Raw genomic sequence first — 19,926 nt, 5'->3', positions numbered from 1 at the left:
TGCTAATCTCCATGTTAATGCTTTCTTTACAGGGAGGATGCCCCCATGTTAATGCTTTCATGCTGCAAAATGGCTGTGATGCACTCACAAACTTCGACAGGATTCCAAATCAAAAATTCAGAGGATAGCTCGAGGCACAAAGATGGCAAATTGCTATCAATAGATATAATGGGTCAAATCAAAAGACCAACTTATGTTATGCACTATTCAGTGTCGAACTTGTCATTTTTTGCATCCAGAGCCTTGTTTTGTTTTGTTTTTCTGAATCATGCAGGGGAACTGCATACGAACTTTATAGATAGGAGAAGAAAAGGGCGGGGAAGCATGTATGAAGTTCAGATTGACTACAATCTGACAACCAAGGACTTTAAACAAAGAAAAACTGTGACAACATATATTGATGATGTTTTGAATTTTGATTTGAACAACGGTGCACTAGATCCTTCCCCTGACATCTCTGTGACCAGTACACAAGATGTTTAAAAAAGACTATGTTCATTAGATTCAGAATCGTAATCGAGTCGGCATTCTTGTGATAACAGTCAAATTGACAAATGATCAGATATTGATGAATGTACAAAATACCACACAAAAATGCTCTCCGGGTACTTATTTCTATGCCCTCTCTTGTTTACAAACAATTTCCACTGTAATGTTCACCCGGGACGATGCAGGGCCGGCGCAAAGCTACACGCAGCAAATGTTAGCAGTGATTTTACAAGCCCGGCAGTAAGTTTATAGCAGATGCTTACAGTCAATGACTACCATTTACAACCCTTACATTACCACTTCTTTTTTCTGTATTTACCTAGAAAAACATGAACTAATAATGAGTCGCGCCATCTGAAACTGAAAACCCCAGCCTTCCCTACTCCGCCTTCAAAAAAGGAGCGGCGCGAACGAAGGCCGAATTAGTCATCGATGGTTTTCGCTCTCATGCAACCGCAGGGTGAGCATCGCGGCTTCCGATTCTCCCGCCTTCGCCCGTAGAGATAGTCCACCAGCTGCACCTTGGACCGATGATGCACGGTTTTCGACGTCGCGCTGCTTGTCTGCTCCTCCTCATACTTCACCAGGGCCTGCTGGACCTTCTGCATTTCCACCTCCAGCCTCCCAATCTTCTCTGACATCTTCCTTGCACGCTCCAGGATCTTGCGCTGGTGCCTGCTCCTCAGGTCAATGTTGTCCCCGTCGAGACCGTCGGCCGACGTGAACTCTTCGGCCTTCTTGGCCAGCTTACTGTTGGTGTCGATCAGCTCGATGATGGTGCTCTCGGCTTCCTTTATTTGGTACCTGACGTCCTCGAGCTCGCTCTCTTCTGACGCCTCGGTGTTTGTTTTGAGCTCTTGAATGCTGGACTGGAGGGTGTTGAGCCTCTTCCCGTCAGAAGATAGCCTTTGAATCACCTTGTTCTTCCACTCCTGGTGCGGCTCCGTGGTGATGGACCTTGGTAGCTCTTGGTTCACAATGCTCAGCTCTTTCACAACCACTAGCTCAGCAGGAGACTGTTTGCTGCTGCCACTGTCAAATGGCTCACTTTGCGGTGGTCCGAAATCATCGCGCGCATGGCCGTTGCTTGGTCCAGCAAGGCCATGAACCCTGTGATCTCCCTGTGCTGCAATTTTGTTTTGCTGACCAAGGGCCTCCTCGGTTCGACGGCCTGAAGAAGTTTGGATGAGATCAAGCTGTATGTCTTTCAGCATTTGCTCGTAGTTCATTTCGACCAAGTCATCATCCAAGATCTCCTTAAGCTTCAGCGCCTCAATCTGCTTCCTCGCTTCTTGCAGATTGGCATTGAAACCAAGCCTCTCTTGCTCGAGAAGGGCGCTTGCATCCGCGACCACATTCTGGAGCCTTTTGATTGTTCCACGCAACTTTTGCAGCTCCATGTCTTTCACTGTTTCATTTGCATTCTGATCACTGGATCCCACTATGGTTTCCAGAGGCTGAGAAGATGATGCATTTTCCTAAGAAAAAGAAGAAAAGGGTGAAATAAGTCCTGGAATGAAAAGGATAACTTCATGAAATGTACACAGCGCCAGGTTTATTCTTAGGGAAATATATCATTTTGAGTGAAAGCATACGAGATTTCCCATGCTTATCATTAGTAGTTAGATCCTCCAATAACAGAGTAATTGTAAGAATTAAAGATTTTAATATCTCTTTTCAACAGAAGATTAAGGAGAATTTTTTTATTTGTTTGTACTAAGGCACTACTAAAAAGAATTTTTTAGGAGAAGAACGAATCCTATATTACTAAATAGATGGCATTTTCTGAAAAATACTAAATTTTTGGAACCGACTGCTGAACTTTTGTGTGCATGTGCGCGTCTTGTTTGTAATCGCCGAAAATACATGGAAAAGGGAATGTGTACCTCCACTTTGAGTTTATTTGATTGCAAGAAATCATTAGCAAGGGACACGGTTTGTTTCTCCAGGGCACTGACTTCGGTCTGCAATGATCCTAACATCGTGACGTCGCCATTCAGATCGACCTTCAGTCTTCTGTTCTCAATCTCCACAGCATTTAGTTTGTCTTTCAGCTCGTCCACATACGAGTTCCTTCGGGTGATATCTTCCTTGAACACCTCCTTCTGCACCATGGCGCTTATCTCGTAACTCTCACATGTTACGATGAGCTCGACGATCTTCTCCTTGAACAGAGCTGCATTCATCAAGGCCATTTGCATGTGAGCTACCAACTTTGTGATCTCTTCATTGCAGGATCTGATGTCGACAGAAGACTTCTCCTTGCTAATAAGCATTTCCACATTTCCATGTAACTTGAGTATCTCCTCCAGTAGCATTTCATTTGATTCCTGAAGGCCAGCGTCGTCAACTTCTGTGTGATTATTTTCTCCACTAGACCGGTCACAAATGCTCATGGTTGTATCTTTGCCGAGGTGGTTATCCAGGAATTCAAAATTATCAAGCTTCTTGTTCATCATCCTGATGTCCTTACAAAGCTCACTTCCTACAGCTTGGAGAGACACAAAATCATCATGCAAAGACTTCAACTCCAGGGACCTGTCTTCATGAAGGCTTCTAAATATCACAAGAAGGATATCTTTGCTAACGGCTTCGCTCATGAGAACCCTGAAATCATCTTCAAAGATCATCTCTTTCTCCCTGGAGTCATGCAATTCATTTGCCAGCAAAGAATTTTGTTGAATCAGCTTTATAATCTCACTCTGCAGTGACCTCCGAGAATCTTGAAGTTCTGACAACTGTCCAACCAAGAACTTCGCCTCGGCTCTCAAGTCGTCAACTCTCTGGTTACGAGACTCCATCTCTTCCCAGAACTCACCGCTGATCTCCGCAAGCTCCTGCCTTTCTGCCTGCAGCAGGAGCAACTCCTCGCTCTTTGCTTGCTGGTCTTGCTTGAGGATGTTGCGCTCGGACCGCAGATCGGCCACCTCCTGCCCAAAGTGCTCCAGAAGTGTGACAACAAGTGACTTCTCAACAAGTTCTTTCTGTCTCACATCCTGGGCATCAGATATTGTACTCCTTAAGCAGTTGACCTCATGCAGGATGAGCTGCAAAATGATGTCAAGCTTCATTTGGTCCAAGGACTCATACTTCTCATCCAAGTGCAGGACACTCCGTAATGAACCGATCCCTTCGGTTAACTTCTGATTATCCTGTGACAAGCAGTCCAATTTCTCCTCATGAACCTTGCATGCTTCTTCCTTCTTCTGCAGCTTTGCCGAGTAGCTTGAATTCGCTTCAGCCATATCGCGCAAACTCTCTTTTAAGATAAAGATCTCTGTCTGAGCTTTGATGATCTTCATCTTCTCCTCTTGAAGCTGCTCCTCTCTATTTCTGTCTTCCTCTAGCAATAGGTCAATTTTGTTCTGTAGATCAAACCGAGTCTTGCTTGTTGAAAGTGCAAGATCTTTGTGTTCTTTCCTCTCGAGCCTTATCTGTTCTTGTAGCTTGATCACTTTGTCAAGCACCGAGTCCTTCTCCTTTTGTAGAGCTGAGTGTCGTCTTTCTAGCTCCGTGTATTGTGTTTCTAAGCTCAGAAGAGTATTGCTGATGCTATCAACCTGGAACAATAATTAAGGTAAGTACATAATTAAGATGGTCAATCAAACGTAAAAATTTATGGCAATTGGTAGAAAACAATAAGGTTATTCACATAATTTATGGCAATACCTGAAAAACAAGAGTTGTCTTCTCAGATTGAAGAGCCGAATACTGACTGTTGACTGACTCTGAAGATTTTTCCAGCTCTTTCAACTTCCTCCTCAAGTCCTCGAGTTCAGCACTGGCATCAGATAATGAATTCTCCAAAACAACATTCTTATCGAGCAGCACCTCCATGGTCTGAGAAATTGCCTCAAGCTGCGCAACAAGCGCAGCTCGCTCAGACAAATGAATGCATATCTTGGAATTGAGTTCCTTGCATGATTCTTCCAACGCCGCCTTCTTCTCTCTTAACCCTTCAAGCTCAGTGGTTGAAGCTGTCAAGGACTTCTCCAAATGTGCATTCTTCTCAGACATCCTCTCCAACTGCCTCAGGTTTTCGGCATGAAGCGCTTCTGTTCTCTCATGGTTCTTGATAATGTCTTTCAGCTCAACATTGCCATCCCTTAACTCATGTGCAAGAGCTTGAAGTGATTCCACATTTACGTTCACCGATTGTATCTGCTCCTTGATCGAAAAGTGTTTCCTCTCCAGTTCACTCCTATCCTCCTTCAGGTTAGAAAGCTCATATTGAAGTGTCTTCTTTTCATCTGTATGTTTAGAAATCTCTTCTTCAAGTTTTCGTTGCGCATTCTTCATGGAAATAATCTCATCCTGAAGACGAATTATCACAGCTGAAGAAGAGTGATATTGGCTAGTCAGCTTCTTGTTCTCTTCTACAATACCGTCGAGTTCCTTCTGAAGATTAATCTTGCTTGTTTCAATGTCCTTCACTTTGATTTCTTCTCTCTGCTTCTCAAGAGTCAGCCTTTTGTTCTCTTCTAGAATACTGTCCAGTTCTTTCTGAAGCATAAATTTGCCTGTTTCAATGTCCTTCAATTTGCTTTCTTCTCTCTGCTTCTCAAGAGCCAAATGGCTCAGTTTGTCATGTGCTATCAACAGCTTCTTCTCCAAAGAGAGGCTCACCATTTCTGCTTGCATGCACTTGAGATGCTCCTCTTCTGTGGAGATGTTAAGCTTCTCCAGCTCATCTTGCTTCTCATTTAGCTCATCGTGCTTCTGTTTCAGCAAATGTTTCAGCCTCTCTAACTCCAACTGCAAGTCCTGGTTATCTCTTTCGAGCATGAGGAAACGCTCGTCCGCTGCGCTTGAAGGCAGTAATCCAGTTTGCATCTCCTCTTTCAGTCTGTTGAACTGTTCCTGGGTATGCAATATCTCAGACCGGAGGTTCTGTAATCTAGCAGAGGATTGTTGGCATTGCAGAACTGCAGTTTCCTTCTCCGCCTCTTGTTGCGCAAGAGCCTCCTTGAGACAAAGAACCTCGGACTCTGCGCAGTTGCTCTGTTCTAGCACTGATGTGATCCTCTTCTTCAGGTCTTGGTTTTCCTGTGTCAGGCTTGCTAGTTCATTCTGCAGCTTCTCGTAATCTTGGTCATCTGTAAGAACACATTTTGCTTGTCACGACTTATTTTCCACGTGTGTGTGTGTGTGTTTTGCATTTTTTCCTAAAAAAACTCTTACCTTTGCCATGCATTTTTGGGTCACCAGCATTCATGAAAGAGAGGAAATATCGAGCCATTTCTGCATTGTCCTGGTCAGTTTCAGTGGTTGCAGATTCAGCTGGCAGATCATCATCCGGGTCCATAAGCACCTGATCAGGAAATGCTTCTGCTATTTTTTTATGGGCCTGTCGGAGGTCCCCGGCTGCATGATCATATCTTTCAGCTAAAGCTCGGTATGCACGGTACAACTCCTCAAGCAAGGCCATCAACTCAGGCCGCCTTCGGTAGTACATTTCCGCCTTTTTTGCAAAAGACTCTGCATCTTCTTCAATGATTTTGATCATCAGCTTAATTTTGCTATCCATGTCTGTGTGATCACGAATTAAAAGAAATGAGCCCAGTACAAACTGCAGCGAACTTCTCAAAAAATTGAAGCATCATCCAAATACAAAGGGAACGATAACATTCATTTATGCTTTCTTATTAAATATTTATCTTTTAAAACATGCAGCGTAAATTAGCATTCCCTTGACTGATTATGAAATGACATCTTAATCATGGAATGGAGCCAGTGGGGATTCCCCCAATTCAAGAGAATCCGTATTATTATCACATTACATCACATGTCACTAGTGCCTAAAAGAATACAGAAGATATTTGGATCCCAGGAACCAATGTTCTCTTTATTATTATTATTTTTAAATGCATTCTTAAGTTAAGCAATATGTGTGTACATGTGAAAATACAACACAAACTTTGTGTTTTTCGTTTTGTCGTCTGCACCAAAAAAAAAAGGAAGTATGGCTGAAATAGAAATTAGTCGCACCTAAAGTTTTTTTACAGCTAAAAATGCATATTTGCTCATAAAACTTGCAAGTACACATAATTTTGCAATAATGCCTGAACTCCATTTGAACTTTCCTCTACAAGATGTCCCACTCCTAGTAATCTTACGATATATCATTTGCCCAAAATGTACATTCAGAAGTTGCATTCTAATGTTAATTATTAAACAGGCAAGTGTCATGCATTTCCATTTGTACAATTTTGTATATACTCCCTCCGTTCCTAAATATAAGTCTTTTTAGTGATTTCATAAGGGGACTAAATACGAAGTAAAATGAATGAATCTACACTCTAAAGTATGACTATATACATCCGTATGTAGTCCTCTAGTGGAACCTCTAAAAAGACATATATTTAAGAATGGAGGGAGTATGATATTAATTTTTCTTGAATATCGTTCATCTAACACAGTCATGGTCATGTTAAGACCTGTGTTCTTGATAAGACTCTGCAAGATCTCAATCATGATCTGTTGGTTTGACATCTTCAGATTTTTTCGCCGATCACAACTCAGGACCGATTGTTCACTTTTTAAACTTGTTAAGCAATAAACACAAGATTATAGAGTAGTAGATTTTATAATCTGAATTTTCAGCTAATTATCTACCAGACGTAATAATAATCGAAATGTACATCGAATGTACTGCACAGCTGATCTGCTGATTAAGCTCAGATATTCTACTATGGTGTGTACTCGTAAATTAATGCAGTAAATTTTCAGTCTAACCTTAATTAACGAACATAAAATCAATTATATCATACATCTGATTATTCATTACAGTACGCAACTAAACCAAGATCTGGGTGTCTGCAGAAGAACATGTTCACGCTAAGTTGCTATTTTGCAGCATTGAAGTTGCCCATGTGCTTCGACAGTATTCTTATGACTTTCACACACGTACTTCCACACGAAATTTGCAATTCATCATTGAAACTTTTTTCTCAGATTTACATCCTTGGGACCACATAACAGCAATGGCAATAATCTCACTAGATCAAGGCACAGTTCCTATAAATCAGAATGGTGCTTCTATACTCCCCTGAAAAATAAATAACACAGATCCTAAAAGAAGTATTTAGTCAAATCATCCGTACATTGTGGAGATTTTTCGGTTTCAAAATTTCAACTATAAAATGATTTTCTTTTTTTTAATCTAAAATTTCACAATTCAGATTTAAACAACAAATTACTGTCTCATATTTTTCTGAATTTCCAATTTTGAATGTGACGGACTTAAATCACCAAATAACACTCATTTGGACAATCCGATAAACTTCAGTCTTCAGTAAAGATTCTTTAAACCACCTCCGAATATCAACTCTACATGTCTGCTCAAATTGATTTCAGAGGAGCACCCAGTTCAGTTATGTGTGTGTTTGCTTATCACTTCGGGATCAGGATTACAACTCTAATGCCAGATCAGCATCAGAGGCATGTTTAGTTTTTAGAACCCAGAGGAACCAGTCATCCAAGGAATGAAGGAAATGGCATGCAAAACAGCTCGACAAGTAAACATATTTTACCTTCGAGATTCTCCTGAAGCCATTTGGAGTTCTTTGGGCAGATATGACTGTCCCACCACCATGAGTACTTGCGCTTAGCATCGGTCGGCGATGTCGTTGCCATTACGGCAACAAACTAAACAGCAGAGGGTGTTCTATGATCACGCAGGCAGAGAAGGATGACAGGAAAAAGAACGAATCACAATCTAACACCAGCCAGTTACCTGAAAAATAAATACCCTCAGATTGTTAAATAGCCTTAACATACAGAAATAACCAACGAACTGGGGGAAAGGGTTACTATCTGCTAGTACTATTTTAGCTCAAGATCAACAACACGACAAGGCAGCGATAGCAGCAGCTAATCCTCCAAATAATGAATTTGTTTCTTGATCACTAAACTAGTTTTGAACTGAACATATGAGTTGAGTTGATGGACAAAGCAGTACACAGTAAATGATGAACTGGAAACAGCAAAGCTGTCCATCACAAAACTGCAGAGTATGCAACACAAACTCACTAGAGACTATACTGCAGCATCATCCATCTAGAGAGTGATCAATTGATCAACGAAAAAAGGAAAGAAGAGCAGAGAGGAAATTTATCCAAAGTGAAAGCAGAAAAGAAAAACATGTGCGGGCTTTTTCTGCAGAAGTTCAGGAGATCATAAGCTTCAGCTCACAACACCAGCGGCTCAAAATCCTACTTCTACTATTAAACTATAGTGAACCAAAAAAAAATGTGACGAATAATAAGAAAGGGAGGTTGCTTGCAGAGGCAGGAATGAATGGAGCATCAAACAAGAATGATAGAGAAAAGGAAGGGTGGGCAGTGACAACTGACAAGAAAACCCAACCACCCGAATAAAAGATGCCCCCAACCACTCTCCAGCTCCCAGATGACCCGCAAAGCGCACAAGAATTCCAAGCCCAGCGACAAGGAGGCCACATTGATTGCCTGAACACTCTATTAGTGGTGATTAGAGAGCAGGGAGAGGAAAGAAAAGAACATCCTTCAGAGAACGGGATTGCATCAAGAAACTGAGATCCCTCCCGAATCTTACCGAGCGGAAGACGAACACGAAATCATCGAATTCCGTCCATGAGACTGAATTTATCTTCGAAGAAAAGATTGGAGAGAAAAAAAATAAAGGATGAAAATCATTGCAGTTTGTAAAGGTGGTACTGCTGATCATGGAGGGTCAGGCCCGAAAAACCTGCAAAAAAGAAGGGGAAAGGCAATCCTGCAACGGCAAACGGAAGGCGATCCACCGGCGGAGGCCACGAGGAACAACCGCGCCTCAAGGAAGAAACAATCACGCAGCGACCGACACCTAACATCAATCGATGAAGAACAAATAATAGAGAAGACAGCCTTCTTCTTCTTCTTACCCTGATTATTTTCCTCTGTCGGCGACTGCAGCTGCAACCCAATGGAGATCCAGCCGCTCCCATCCGGCGGCTAGGCCATCTCCCCCCTCCCCGGAGGAACGAGCTCACAGCGCCGCGGCGGAATGCACCATGCCTACTGCGCGCATGCGTCGGCGGCGAGATGGCGATGCTTCTCTCCCCGGAGCCGCCCCCCTCCCGTTTCTTTCTCGGAGCAGAGCAGAGTTTGATCGATCGATCGATGAGAGAGGGCAGGGCGGACGGTGGTGACGGGGATTTGATTGCTTGTTGGCGAGTGCTCCGGCCGGAAAGCAAGGACGGGGCTCGCGGCGCAAAGAGCCGGCGATCGTGGAGCTTTGCTTCTGTTTCTTCCCGGTGGCTGGACCGGATCGATGGCGATCGGTTGGTGGTGCAGCGGCAGCAGTGTTCTTGTCTCTGCGTGTGAGCTGGGGACGGCGAAAGCACGGGGCACGGGTATGAAACCCCGACGCCTTTAATTATGGGGGCATTGAGCGGCGCTTGTCTCGTGCGCCCTCGGGAAATTTGCGCGGTTGTGGAAGAAGATGCCTCTTTTTTGGCTGATTAGCTGCTTGTGGCTTCCCTAAGATTAGCGAGTGGGGGCTCCTCTCTAGTGTTGTTAAAGATTGGAGGAGGAGAAGGGCAGTATAATGCTGGATGGTTATTCTTCTTTTAAGGGGAGCGTAATGCTGAATGATTAGAGTATAATGATTGGATTTCAGTGCGCAACTAGGCAAATTGTAGCATGAGGTAGGAGTATCGTATTCTCTCGCCACGCGGAACAGTGATAGGATGCCTCCAGAGTCCTCCTCACAGCAAGAGGGGTGATGGTATCTTTAGCCTATAAAGGTTCAAGTTCTGCGGTTGCATTATTTTGTTGATTTATTTTAGGATTTCCAACGATGTATTTTTAGTGGAAGAAACATTTCTGTCGACGATGAGACGTCTACAATGATTTCGTAAATCTATATATATAATGTATGCGCGTGTATATAAACGCTCCTGTATGTACGATGTGAAAGAAAAAAGTCTGACTGGTACGCATTGTCTTGGCTCCATCACTTGGCTGTCCTAGTAGAACGAAATCACTGTTTTGATCCTTTGAATAATGATGATTAACATGATTTGATCCTACTTGAAAATTTTGTCCGGGTCGGGACCTTTTTCATAGCGCATACAACGATATCGTTATACTCAACACTACAAAGCCGAGCACAAGGGCGCTCCATATCAATATAAAAATTATCTTATTCCAAAGTATAAGAGCATATACACTCGAACTTGCAAATCCGGTCCCTCAATCGCGTATATGGACGCGTCTACGGACACTGACCGGACACGTCTCATATTTCATTCTCCACATTCAAGTATCTCATATCCGGCGCCCTATATCCATACTATCTATACAACGTTGAGCTACCCTACACGCGCGTTTGGTTGCCTGCATTAGGCTCAGCCACGCCCGCGCGGGATGAAAATGGGTTGTTTGGTAGCCTGCATTCACTGTTTGACCCGCATAACACGAACCTCAAAGCACCTCTCAGCCAGGCCCGCTGGGAACGATTGAATCGGTCGTTTTTTGCGAGCCAGGCTCGAGCGATGTAGGAAAGGGAAACGTTGCGCCGCGCAGGGGAGGGAGATGGCGGGAGCGATGGCGCATCTCCAAAAAAGCGGTGGGACGAATTCGAGTCGCCGCCCGCCGATTCGGTCGCCCTATATATCGAGGGTGACCGCGGCGGCAAAACTCCCGCCACCATTTCGCCCCTCTCTAGCTTTCCTCTAGCGCGGATCCAGTTCGACGACGAGGTAAGCGGCGCAACAACTCCGACGACCAGTTGACTACGATGGTGGGTCCTCCTCCTCCTCTCGGACGTGCCAGGTGCCTCCTCCCCGGCCGTTCCGATGGCGTATGTAAGTTCAATCATCATCTCCTCTCTACTAGTTCTAGCTAGATCTGTCCATGTGGTAGGGTTAGGTCGTCCGATCTGTTTGACTATGATGTTGTAGTAGCTTGGTATGATGGATTTGGAGCATGTTGGGGGTGTTTTCATGTGGGCAACTGTTGGTAGCTAGTGGTCATGGATGGTTTGCTTGTAGTGTGCAAGTGCTGAACAAGATCATCCATATATGTCCAAGATTAGTGCTATGTCTGCTGTGTTGATGTGTGGTATGCTTTGATGGATTTGATAATTCATGGCGCTTACGTTTGTAGGACATGACCACACAAACGCAAGAGATTATTCAGGCCCTCGTGTTGTCCGAGAGCCAGTTCCCGCCGTCCTACGTCGAGGACTCTCAGCCTCCTATGGAACAGATGCATTTTGATTTAGAGGTTTTCGAGGTGTCACCTACGGTTCCTCCATTTGTGCTGGCTCAGCCCAATGTTGTTGCTCATGCTGCTGCTTAAAAGGCAGCAACAAAGGAGAAGAAGGATGACATGGGGTATAGCATGAAATGGCAGCCGCTTCTCTCCACTTTTGTGATTAACAAGATGTGTGAGATCATATCTAGTGGGGTGAGGACTGACAAGGGCTTCAAGGAGGTGCACTTGAACCTTGTTGCAAAGCAGGTGTTTGATTTCTGTGGATAGGAGGTCACCTCGACCCAGGTGTACAACCACCTGAGGAAGTGGAGAGCTAGGTGGATCACTGCGTCCAAGCTCAGAGACCTCAACGGTGCTTCATGGGATGAGGACACCTACTCGATCCTTGTGGAGGTAGAGCACTACCATGGCCACATCGCGGTTAGCTCATAAACCATGCCATTCTAACAAACCAATAGTTCAAGCCTATGAACCATTGCCATACTAACTAATCTATCTGCCATGTTTCTTCTTAGGCTCACCCCAAGGACGCAGAGTACCTCAACACCCCTATCTAGAAGTACCACCACATGCAGCAGATCTTCTCCTTCGAGTTGGCAACCGGCAAGCATGCCATGGGCTCTAGTCAGCTGATGGGCTTGCCGATTGTCACGCCCAAGATGCGACCCTATCTTCAATTTGGGACGAAGGCCTCGTCAGGGATAGAAGCGCATCTCGTCGTGTCGCAAGAATGGATATCGTTACAAGTACATGTACTGAAAGGAAGAGATATATATAGAATTGGCTTACACTCGCCACAAGCTACATCAGAGTCACATCAGTACATTACATAATCATCAAGAGTAAGAGCAGGGTCCGACTACGGACGAAAACAAACGACAAAAGAAGAACGATGTCCATCCTTGCTATCCCAGGCTGCCGGCCTGGAACCCATCCTAGATCGATGAAGAAGAAGAAGAAGAAGAAGAAGAAGAAGCAACTCCAAATGAACAATCAACGCGCTCGCGTCAAGTAACCTTTACCTGTACCTGCAACTGGTGTTGTAGTAATCTGTGAGCCACAGGGGACTCAGCAATCTCATTTCCAAAGGTATCAAGACTAGCAAAGCTTAATGGGTGAGGCATGGTTAAGTGGTGAGGTTGCAGCAGCGGCTATGCATATATTTGGTGGCTAAACATACAAGTACAAGAAATAAGAGGGGAAGAACTACGCATAACGGACGTGTACTAATCATGATCAAATGAATGATCCTGAACACCTACCTACGTCAGACATAACCCCACCGTGTCCTCGATCGGAGAAGGAACTCACGAAAGAGACAGCCACGGTTACGCACAGAGTTGGCATATTTTAATTAAGTTAACTTCAAGTTATGTAGAACCAGTGTTAAACAAAGTTTTCACGTTGCCACATAACCGCGGGCATGGCTTTCCGAAAAGATTTAACCCTGCAAGGGTGCTCCAACTAGTCCATCACAAATTACCACAAGCCGCATAGAAATCATCAATCACGACACTCGCGATCTCGTCGGATTCCTTAGTGGAAAACCTCAACTCTGAGATTACCCAAAGCATCACCGGAATCCCGATGCACAAGATATCTCGTCAAAGGTAAAACTAATCCAGCAAGGCCGCCCGGCGTGTCGACGATCCCGATAGGAGCCGCGTATCTCGTTCTCAGGACACGACGGATAAGCTACGCGTACGAGTGCCAAACCTCGAGTTTCCTCGCGGTGGCCCCGCACAGTGCTCTGTTTTGGACCAGCACCATCAGCACTGGCCCTCCCTGTATTATGTGAAATTACTCCTCAGGTTCATGACGCCCTATGCTTTCAGTATTAACAAAGTTATTATATTGGGAAAATGTAGTACCAATGTTGGGCCTTGTCAGTCCAGCTTTAATCTAAAACGAATTATCAAGGGGGTCCCCACAACAACCCCGATCATGTTAGGAGCGCTTGTTTATGGAACATAACACCGGTAGCCGAAACTAAGGGGGCAAAGGTGGAACAAAACAACATGCTAGAAAGGCTGAGCCTTCCACCTTTTACCAAGTATATAGGCGCGTTAAATTAAATAGCATTAATATGGTGATATGACAAGGAACCCATGTTATCACATGGAAGTAACTGCACCTGCAACTAGCAACGCTGACAACATGGTTAAGCAAGCGGTAACATAGCCAATCAGTGGTTTGCTAGGTTGAACAGGTTGAAGGTTTTCATGGCATTGTTCAGAGACTAATATTTAACAGGTGGTAGGCAACGAGACATAATCGATAGAAACGGTAAAACTAGCTTGGCAATGATAGTAATGGTATCTGGGAAAATGGTCATCTTGCCTGAGATCCCGCTTGGAAGAAGAATGCCTCCGTGAAGTAGACGAAGCGATGTAGTAGAACGAGTCCTCACAATCCGACACGCTTGCGGAACTCTATCGAGACGGAGGAAACCGAAAACAAGAATCAACACACGATGCACAACACATATGATGCATGAACGGACTAATGCAAGGCATGACAATCACAACAATCAAACACTTCACATTAAGTGAAGCTCGATATGCAACGAGTTGCATATTGACGAAACTCCACGTTTATTTATTTAGTTCTATCCCGAATAGGTACACGACAATATTAAATGTGGCTAAACATGGCAAGAGGTGAAGCGCAATTAATCTACCTATCTAGGCATTTTAAATGAGGTCGGAAATGACATATAGCACCTCCGAGACGACCTCACATGTTAATTTACAATTCTGTCCAGATTTGAACTAACGCATTTAATTAGTTGTTAAATAGCAAAACAAATAGGTTCACGTGATTCTACGCGTCATTTCAAGCAATCTACACATAAAGAACATCTCCAGCGGAGCTACGGTTCAAAAGATACAAGCATCGCAAGATATGATGACATGAATGCAATATGTGTGCAACGGCGGCTACGAGCACTTCAAAACATACAAACAGCAAGAGAAAATGAAACTACACGAGATTTTAAGCAAATTTCATATAGGACACGATCAAATCGGAGCTACGGTTCAAAAACTACGAGCAACACAAGAAATGACTACAATCTGCCAAAATCAGCCACATAGCATTTACTACGCCCCACAACTACGGGCTACACAACTCCGATAAACTCGAGCAAGGCATGACACGAACGAGGGCAAGAATCACTACTACAAACAACTAACAACAACTAGCATGGCCTCATGAATCACTAGGGAAATAAGACACAAAATGACATCTCACACTCTATTTCAGACTTAGTGAAAATAACACCTCATGAAAGTGCAGTTTTTGATCTGAAGCTATATTGACAGCATCAAAACCTATAGCTAGAGGGCTCCAAATGGTATGAAAATTCACAGCATGCTAGAGAAACACAAGGGCTACAACTAACTCCATTGGACCAACCTCAAAAGAGCTATAGATCACCAGATAGAAGCAAAACAAAACAGCAACAAAATATAACAGATTCCAGACTTTGAAAATATTTCAGCTCCTCCAAATCAGCACTATTTCTAGCAACTTGAGAGCAAGCAAATCACACCTAAATATGCATTTCTATTGCAACCAAAAATACCAGGGGCTAGAGCAAACATCCAAGAACAACTCCCTAGTTGACAACTCCGACAAACGAAACACGGAATAAATCCTACGAATTAAACAAAAGGACAACATGGCCAAATATCGCGCGAACTAATTTGCTCAAAAGCGAAAACTAATTGCACAGGATTTTTCTATCCCGGAAACATATAAAATATGTGGGGTTGCACAACAATATAATGCCACACGAAAATGCGAGAAAAATAACCTATACACGGGAAAATAAACTAGCGGCAATCCCTACATGCAAAGATACAAATGACCGCTCTAAAATGCATGGAAAAATGGTTCCTAAAACATAGACATTTTACCTAAGGCATTCGAGCAATCCGGGCACGCGCGAAAAAATATCTACGGGACGAAACAATATAGACAGCACACATTTCTAGGCTTATGGCATGCTAAACAATGTCAAACAATTATGCATGTTTTATAATCGGATTCTACGCGAGAAACTACATGAAAAACATATATATACGTTCCGATCCGACATACGGATATTAAACTACGGGCATCTAAATGTTACCTATTTATCTGGAATTTATATTAATTCCTAAATCAAGCTAAATCACTAATGGGCCGAACGGGGTGTAATACAGATAAGGTGTGCAGGGGCGAGGGATAGCTCACCCTGGCCACTTTGGCCTGGCCGGCTGGAGGCGCTGGGACCTGGCCCGGTCGGTGCGCGGCACGGGAGGCCAAGCTGGACCGGGAGGCGAGGCCAGCCCACGCGGAGGAGCAGACCCACGCGACGAGCAGGGACGCTCTCGTTCCTCTCCTGCTCGCTCCCGAGCTCGGCCATGGCGGCGCCGGCCTTGGCAGGGAGGGGGCCGGGAGGCGGCGACGAGGTGGACTCCGGGAGGCGAGGGGCGGCGGATCTAGGCGGATCTAGGGGAGCGGCGGCGCGAAGGTTGGCCGGCGGGACTGCACGGGGGCGAGGCGGCGAGAGGAGCAGGCGGGGCGACGGCGCGAGCAGGGCTTGAGGGGGCGCGGGGCTCCGGCGAGCTGCCGGCGGCGGCTGCGGGGCGGCACGGGGAGCTGGGGCGGCACGCAGGCGAGGTGGGCAGGGAGCTCGGGAGGGAGGCCATGGCGCTGGAGCTGGGGGAGCACGCGGGGGCGGCGGATCTGGGCCCAAGGTGGGCCTGGATCGGGCCTGGCGAGCTGGCGGCGCTGGTGGGAGAGAGAGGCTGCGGGAGCTAGGGTTAGGGGCGCGGTTTTCGAGGTGGAGAGGGATGGCTGTCTAAAAATTAGGAGGAGGGCCTATATATAGACAAATGGGGGGCTAGGTTAACTGGAATCGCGTTCCGGATCCAACCGCGCAGTCGGAATCGGATAATTCCGAACGTGGGAACGGGTACGAGGCTGTGTAGAGGGGAAAACAGGAGACGAGAGGAAGAACGGGCGGCGTGGCAACGAGTTTTAAAACACCGACAAACGTCTGACGGTAGACCGAATACGGTGCCGCTACGGTTGACCGTTCGGGTACCAGACGGACCCCGATCGCGACAAAATTCGACATGCGGTCTGGCTATAACTAATCACGACCGCGTGCCAAGTTTCACCTCGATCAGAGAAAGTTTTACGCACACTTTTAAAACAGGGTTTGACGATGTCGCGGGCGCGTGCGAGTGCGGTCGGACTCGGAACGACCAACGACGATAACCGGCAACTAACAACGGATGCAACTTTTGAAAACTGGCGGCAACAAAGATGCCGATGCAATGCAGATGATGCGCATGATGCGATGATGATGCGCCAAAAGAAAATAGACACACGACGAAAACGAAAAGAAAAGGGGAATCTTCTGGAACGTCGGCATCGGGCTGTCACACCGATGCCCGAGTATCCAAACACCCAGGAGTCAGACACCATCAACGTCGATAATCATGAGAAGGATGGTGAGAATGTTCTTGTGCTTGGTAGGAAGAGGAAGAGGGCAAGCTTCATGGACGAGGAGCTCAACGTCTTCAGCAGCATGACTGAGGCAGTGAAGGAGGTGGTCACCGCCATCAGGGAGAGCAAGAGTGTGGACATCCACGCTCAGCTCTACGGCACCCTCATGGAGCAGATAGGCTTCATCCCAGAGGCTCTCATGGTGGCTCTCAGCCACCTGCTGGACAACAAAGCCCACGGCGTTGGGTTTGTTGCCATGGGACCAGCCCACACGATGCTCTGGCTGAGGACCTGTCTCGGCAAACACTACTATTAGTGTTGCTTCTTCTGGTGGCGACGGCGTGCATGATCCTCAATGGCGGTGGCAGTAAGGACGACGATGACGATGACGATGTATATTTGTGTAGTTAGGGCTTAGAAACAATCTTATGGTCTATATATTTTGGCAAGGTGGTATATACTAACCCCTCACAGTGATCCTCACGGTGATCACGAACCTGCGGTGGTAGGAATACACCCTCTTTTGGATGTGGTGGTAGGATGACACCAAAGTAGTGTAGGTTGAACTTGCTATGATCATGCATGCTTACTAATGCTCTTCTGCTCCACTGGTTGCTCCTAGAGTTCTTCATTGCTTGTTGTATGTGTGTTGCAATGCTTGTTACTTGAACTTATTGCTCTTGTGCCAGGGCAAGTGGTATGTGGTGTTCCAAGGTAGGGTTCCAGGGGGTTACAGTTCATGGGAAGCTTGCAACAAACAAGTTTTAGGGTACGACAACAGCAACCACAGAGGAGGGTTTAAGATTAGGCACGCGACAAAAGATGCTTACTCCAAGTATGTGTGAGAGCATTCATGCAGCAAGGTTGCGGTTGGCAAGGTGGATTGACCATTAGGGATGAAGAACTTCATCATCTTCGTCCAGTTCATCGTCATAGTTGTGTTGTGCGTTGGTGTGCTCGGTGTGAATGTGTGTAAGATGTAGTGGTGTTGGTAAGCTCATCAAGTAGGGTATAAGGTGAGCACAAGTCTATGCTTGTATGTAACCAAACAACATGCACTCGTGTGACCACATACAGTGGGAGCAACCATACGCGGTGCGTAGAGGCGTCACTACGATGCAGGGATAGGACATGTAGGCAACCAATCAACATGCAGATGTTGTTTTTTTTCCTGCATATGCTCAACCAGACCCAAGTGGGACAGGTATGCAAATGAGCAAAAAACGATGCAGGCAACCAAACACGCCCTAAGTGATCAAACATCAGACGACAAAATAAAAAACACACAAACACAAAATCGGCTTCAAAAGGACATCAAACATAAGCCAAAAGATCATCTCCGGTTCATCGGACATACTTCTTAAATTACTACTACTAAAAACTATATAAACATTGCGTAGGGAGGAGAGTGGGGCATATGACCACTTCCTCGCCGGCCCTTTTCCCTTCGGGTCCCCCGCGCAGTTGTAGCCATCCGCGACTCGAGGAGGGTTAGAGGACAAGGTGCCATTGTCGCCGTTATCGAAGTCAAAGTCCGAGAGGACTATGAGGCCCTTCATCCGACGGACGGCCATGTCCTGCTCCCGCTTCATCTTTGCGAGCCAGGCCTTCTCCTCCACTAGCTCCTTCGTCTCGCGTTGTGACTACTCAATAGCAAGCAGGAGCACCTTGGCATTCTTTTGTTGAAGGCGCCGAGAGTCCGTCTCCACCGTCGTGAGGGACCAGCGGTACAGCCATGCGAGGAGGCGTTTGTCCTCCTCGGGCTCCATCGACATCCCGCGACGACGGCGTGTGGGCTGCTTCGCTTCCTTCCAAGCCCCCTATTTTTAATGGGGTGGGTCTTTTTTATCTTCTATGCAAAATATGCATGTAAGGTTTGAGTTGTAAACATTTCTTCCTTTCTTCTCCTTCTAGTAGATATGACAACATTGTTGACAAGTGAAGGGAGGTCATTTATTCTCTTGTCCTCTCTCCCACTTCCCTCACACCCCGTTGGGAGTCATGTTCTTCACCGTGGCTTCCCTTCCTTTCTCATGTGTCATCGTTACCGATAGGATCCAGGATGATAGAGGAGGCCGTGTAGCTTCTGTACAAAGTAGTCGTAGGGATGTTATGTTGAGGCATTTGGCTTTATGTCATTTTAGAGTTCACCACTGGAGTGCATGGACTGCAGTCAGTGGACGACGATTTGGCTCTCATGTCATCTTTCATGGTAGACGGTGGTGCCGTGCTCTGATATCTCCGTCAATAAGTCCAATGAGATGCTAAATCTGGTCGATCACATCTTGGTCACCTTTTCTAGTCGTGGTGGTGGCGGTAGTCATCTTTGGTCTGAAGCTGCAAGGAAGTTTGAAGCTAGCTTTGATGTTCGTGTACTCCAATCTCCTTCCTTTGCTCCGACCTCGGTTGTTGAAGCTCCAGATCAACCTTTGACACGCCTCTAACAAGTTTTTTGGATGGCTAGTGTGGATCGCCGACCTCATGTTGTTCTATTGGCAAAGACCGATCCCCTCTTCTTCAACCTCGACGTGGAAAGCCCTCTTCTCCTTGCCTGTTGGCACGGACCTGGCCGGCGATGGTGGTCATAGCGTATCCGGTGAGGTGGCCGAAACCACCTAAGCCCATTTGTATTTTAGTTACTTCTTACGGGTCTTGTTTGCACATCAGGAGGACATGGTTCTAACTTACTTATTCT

At 45.7% G+C, this 19,926-nt stretch overlaps 1 protein-coding gene and 1 pseudogene across 1 annotated transcript; one reads left to right on the top strand and one right to left on the bottom strand.

Annotated features, from left to right (window-relative positions):
• Positions 1 to 582: 582 nt before the first annotated feature.
• LOC123452138 (protein NETWORKED 1B-like) lies at positions 583 to 10,049 on the bottom strand. Its single transcript, XM_045128731.1, has 6 exons — positions 9,392 to 10,049; positions 8,022 to 8,224; positions 5,671 to 6,018; positions 4,159 to 5,585; positions 2,376 to 4,049; positions 583 to 1,967 (listed from the first exon to the last, which is right to left on the bottom strand). The coding sequence occupies exons 2-6, from the start codon at positions 8,122 to 8,124 to the stop codon at positions 912 to 914; spliced, it is 4,608 nt and encodes a 1,535-aa protein (XP_044984666.1). The 5' UTR covers positions 8,125 to 8,224; positions 9,392 to 10,049; the 3' UTR covers positions 583 to 911.
• A 1,794-nt stretch (positions 10,050 to 11,843) lies between these two features.
• On the top strand, positions 11,844 to 16,321 carry LOC123397124 (annotated as a pseudogene).
• Positions 16,322 to 19,926: the final 3,605 nt, after the last annotated feature.

Source organism: Hordeum vulgare, chromosome 5H (genome assembly GCF_904849725.1).
Source record: "Hordeum vulgare subsp. vulgare chromosome 5H, MorexV3_pseudomolecules_assembly, whole genome shotgun sequence".
NCBI lineage: Eukaryota > Viridiplantae > Streptophyta > Magnoliopsida > Poales > Poaceae > Hordeum > Hordeum vulgare.
The sequence above is the reverse complement of the archived record's forward strand: the minus strand, read 5'-3'. Positions and strand labels throughout refer to the sequence as shown.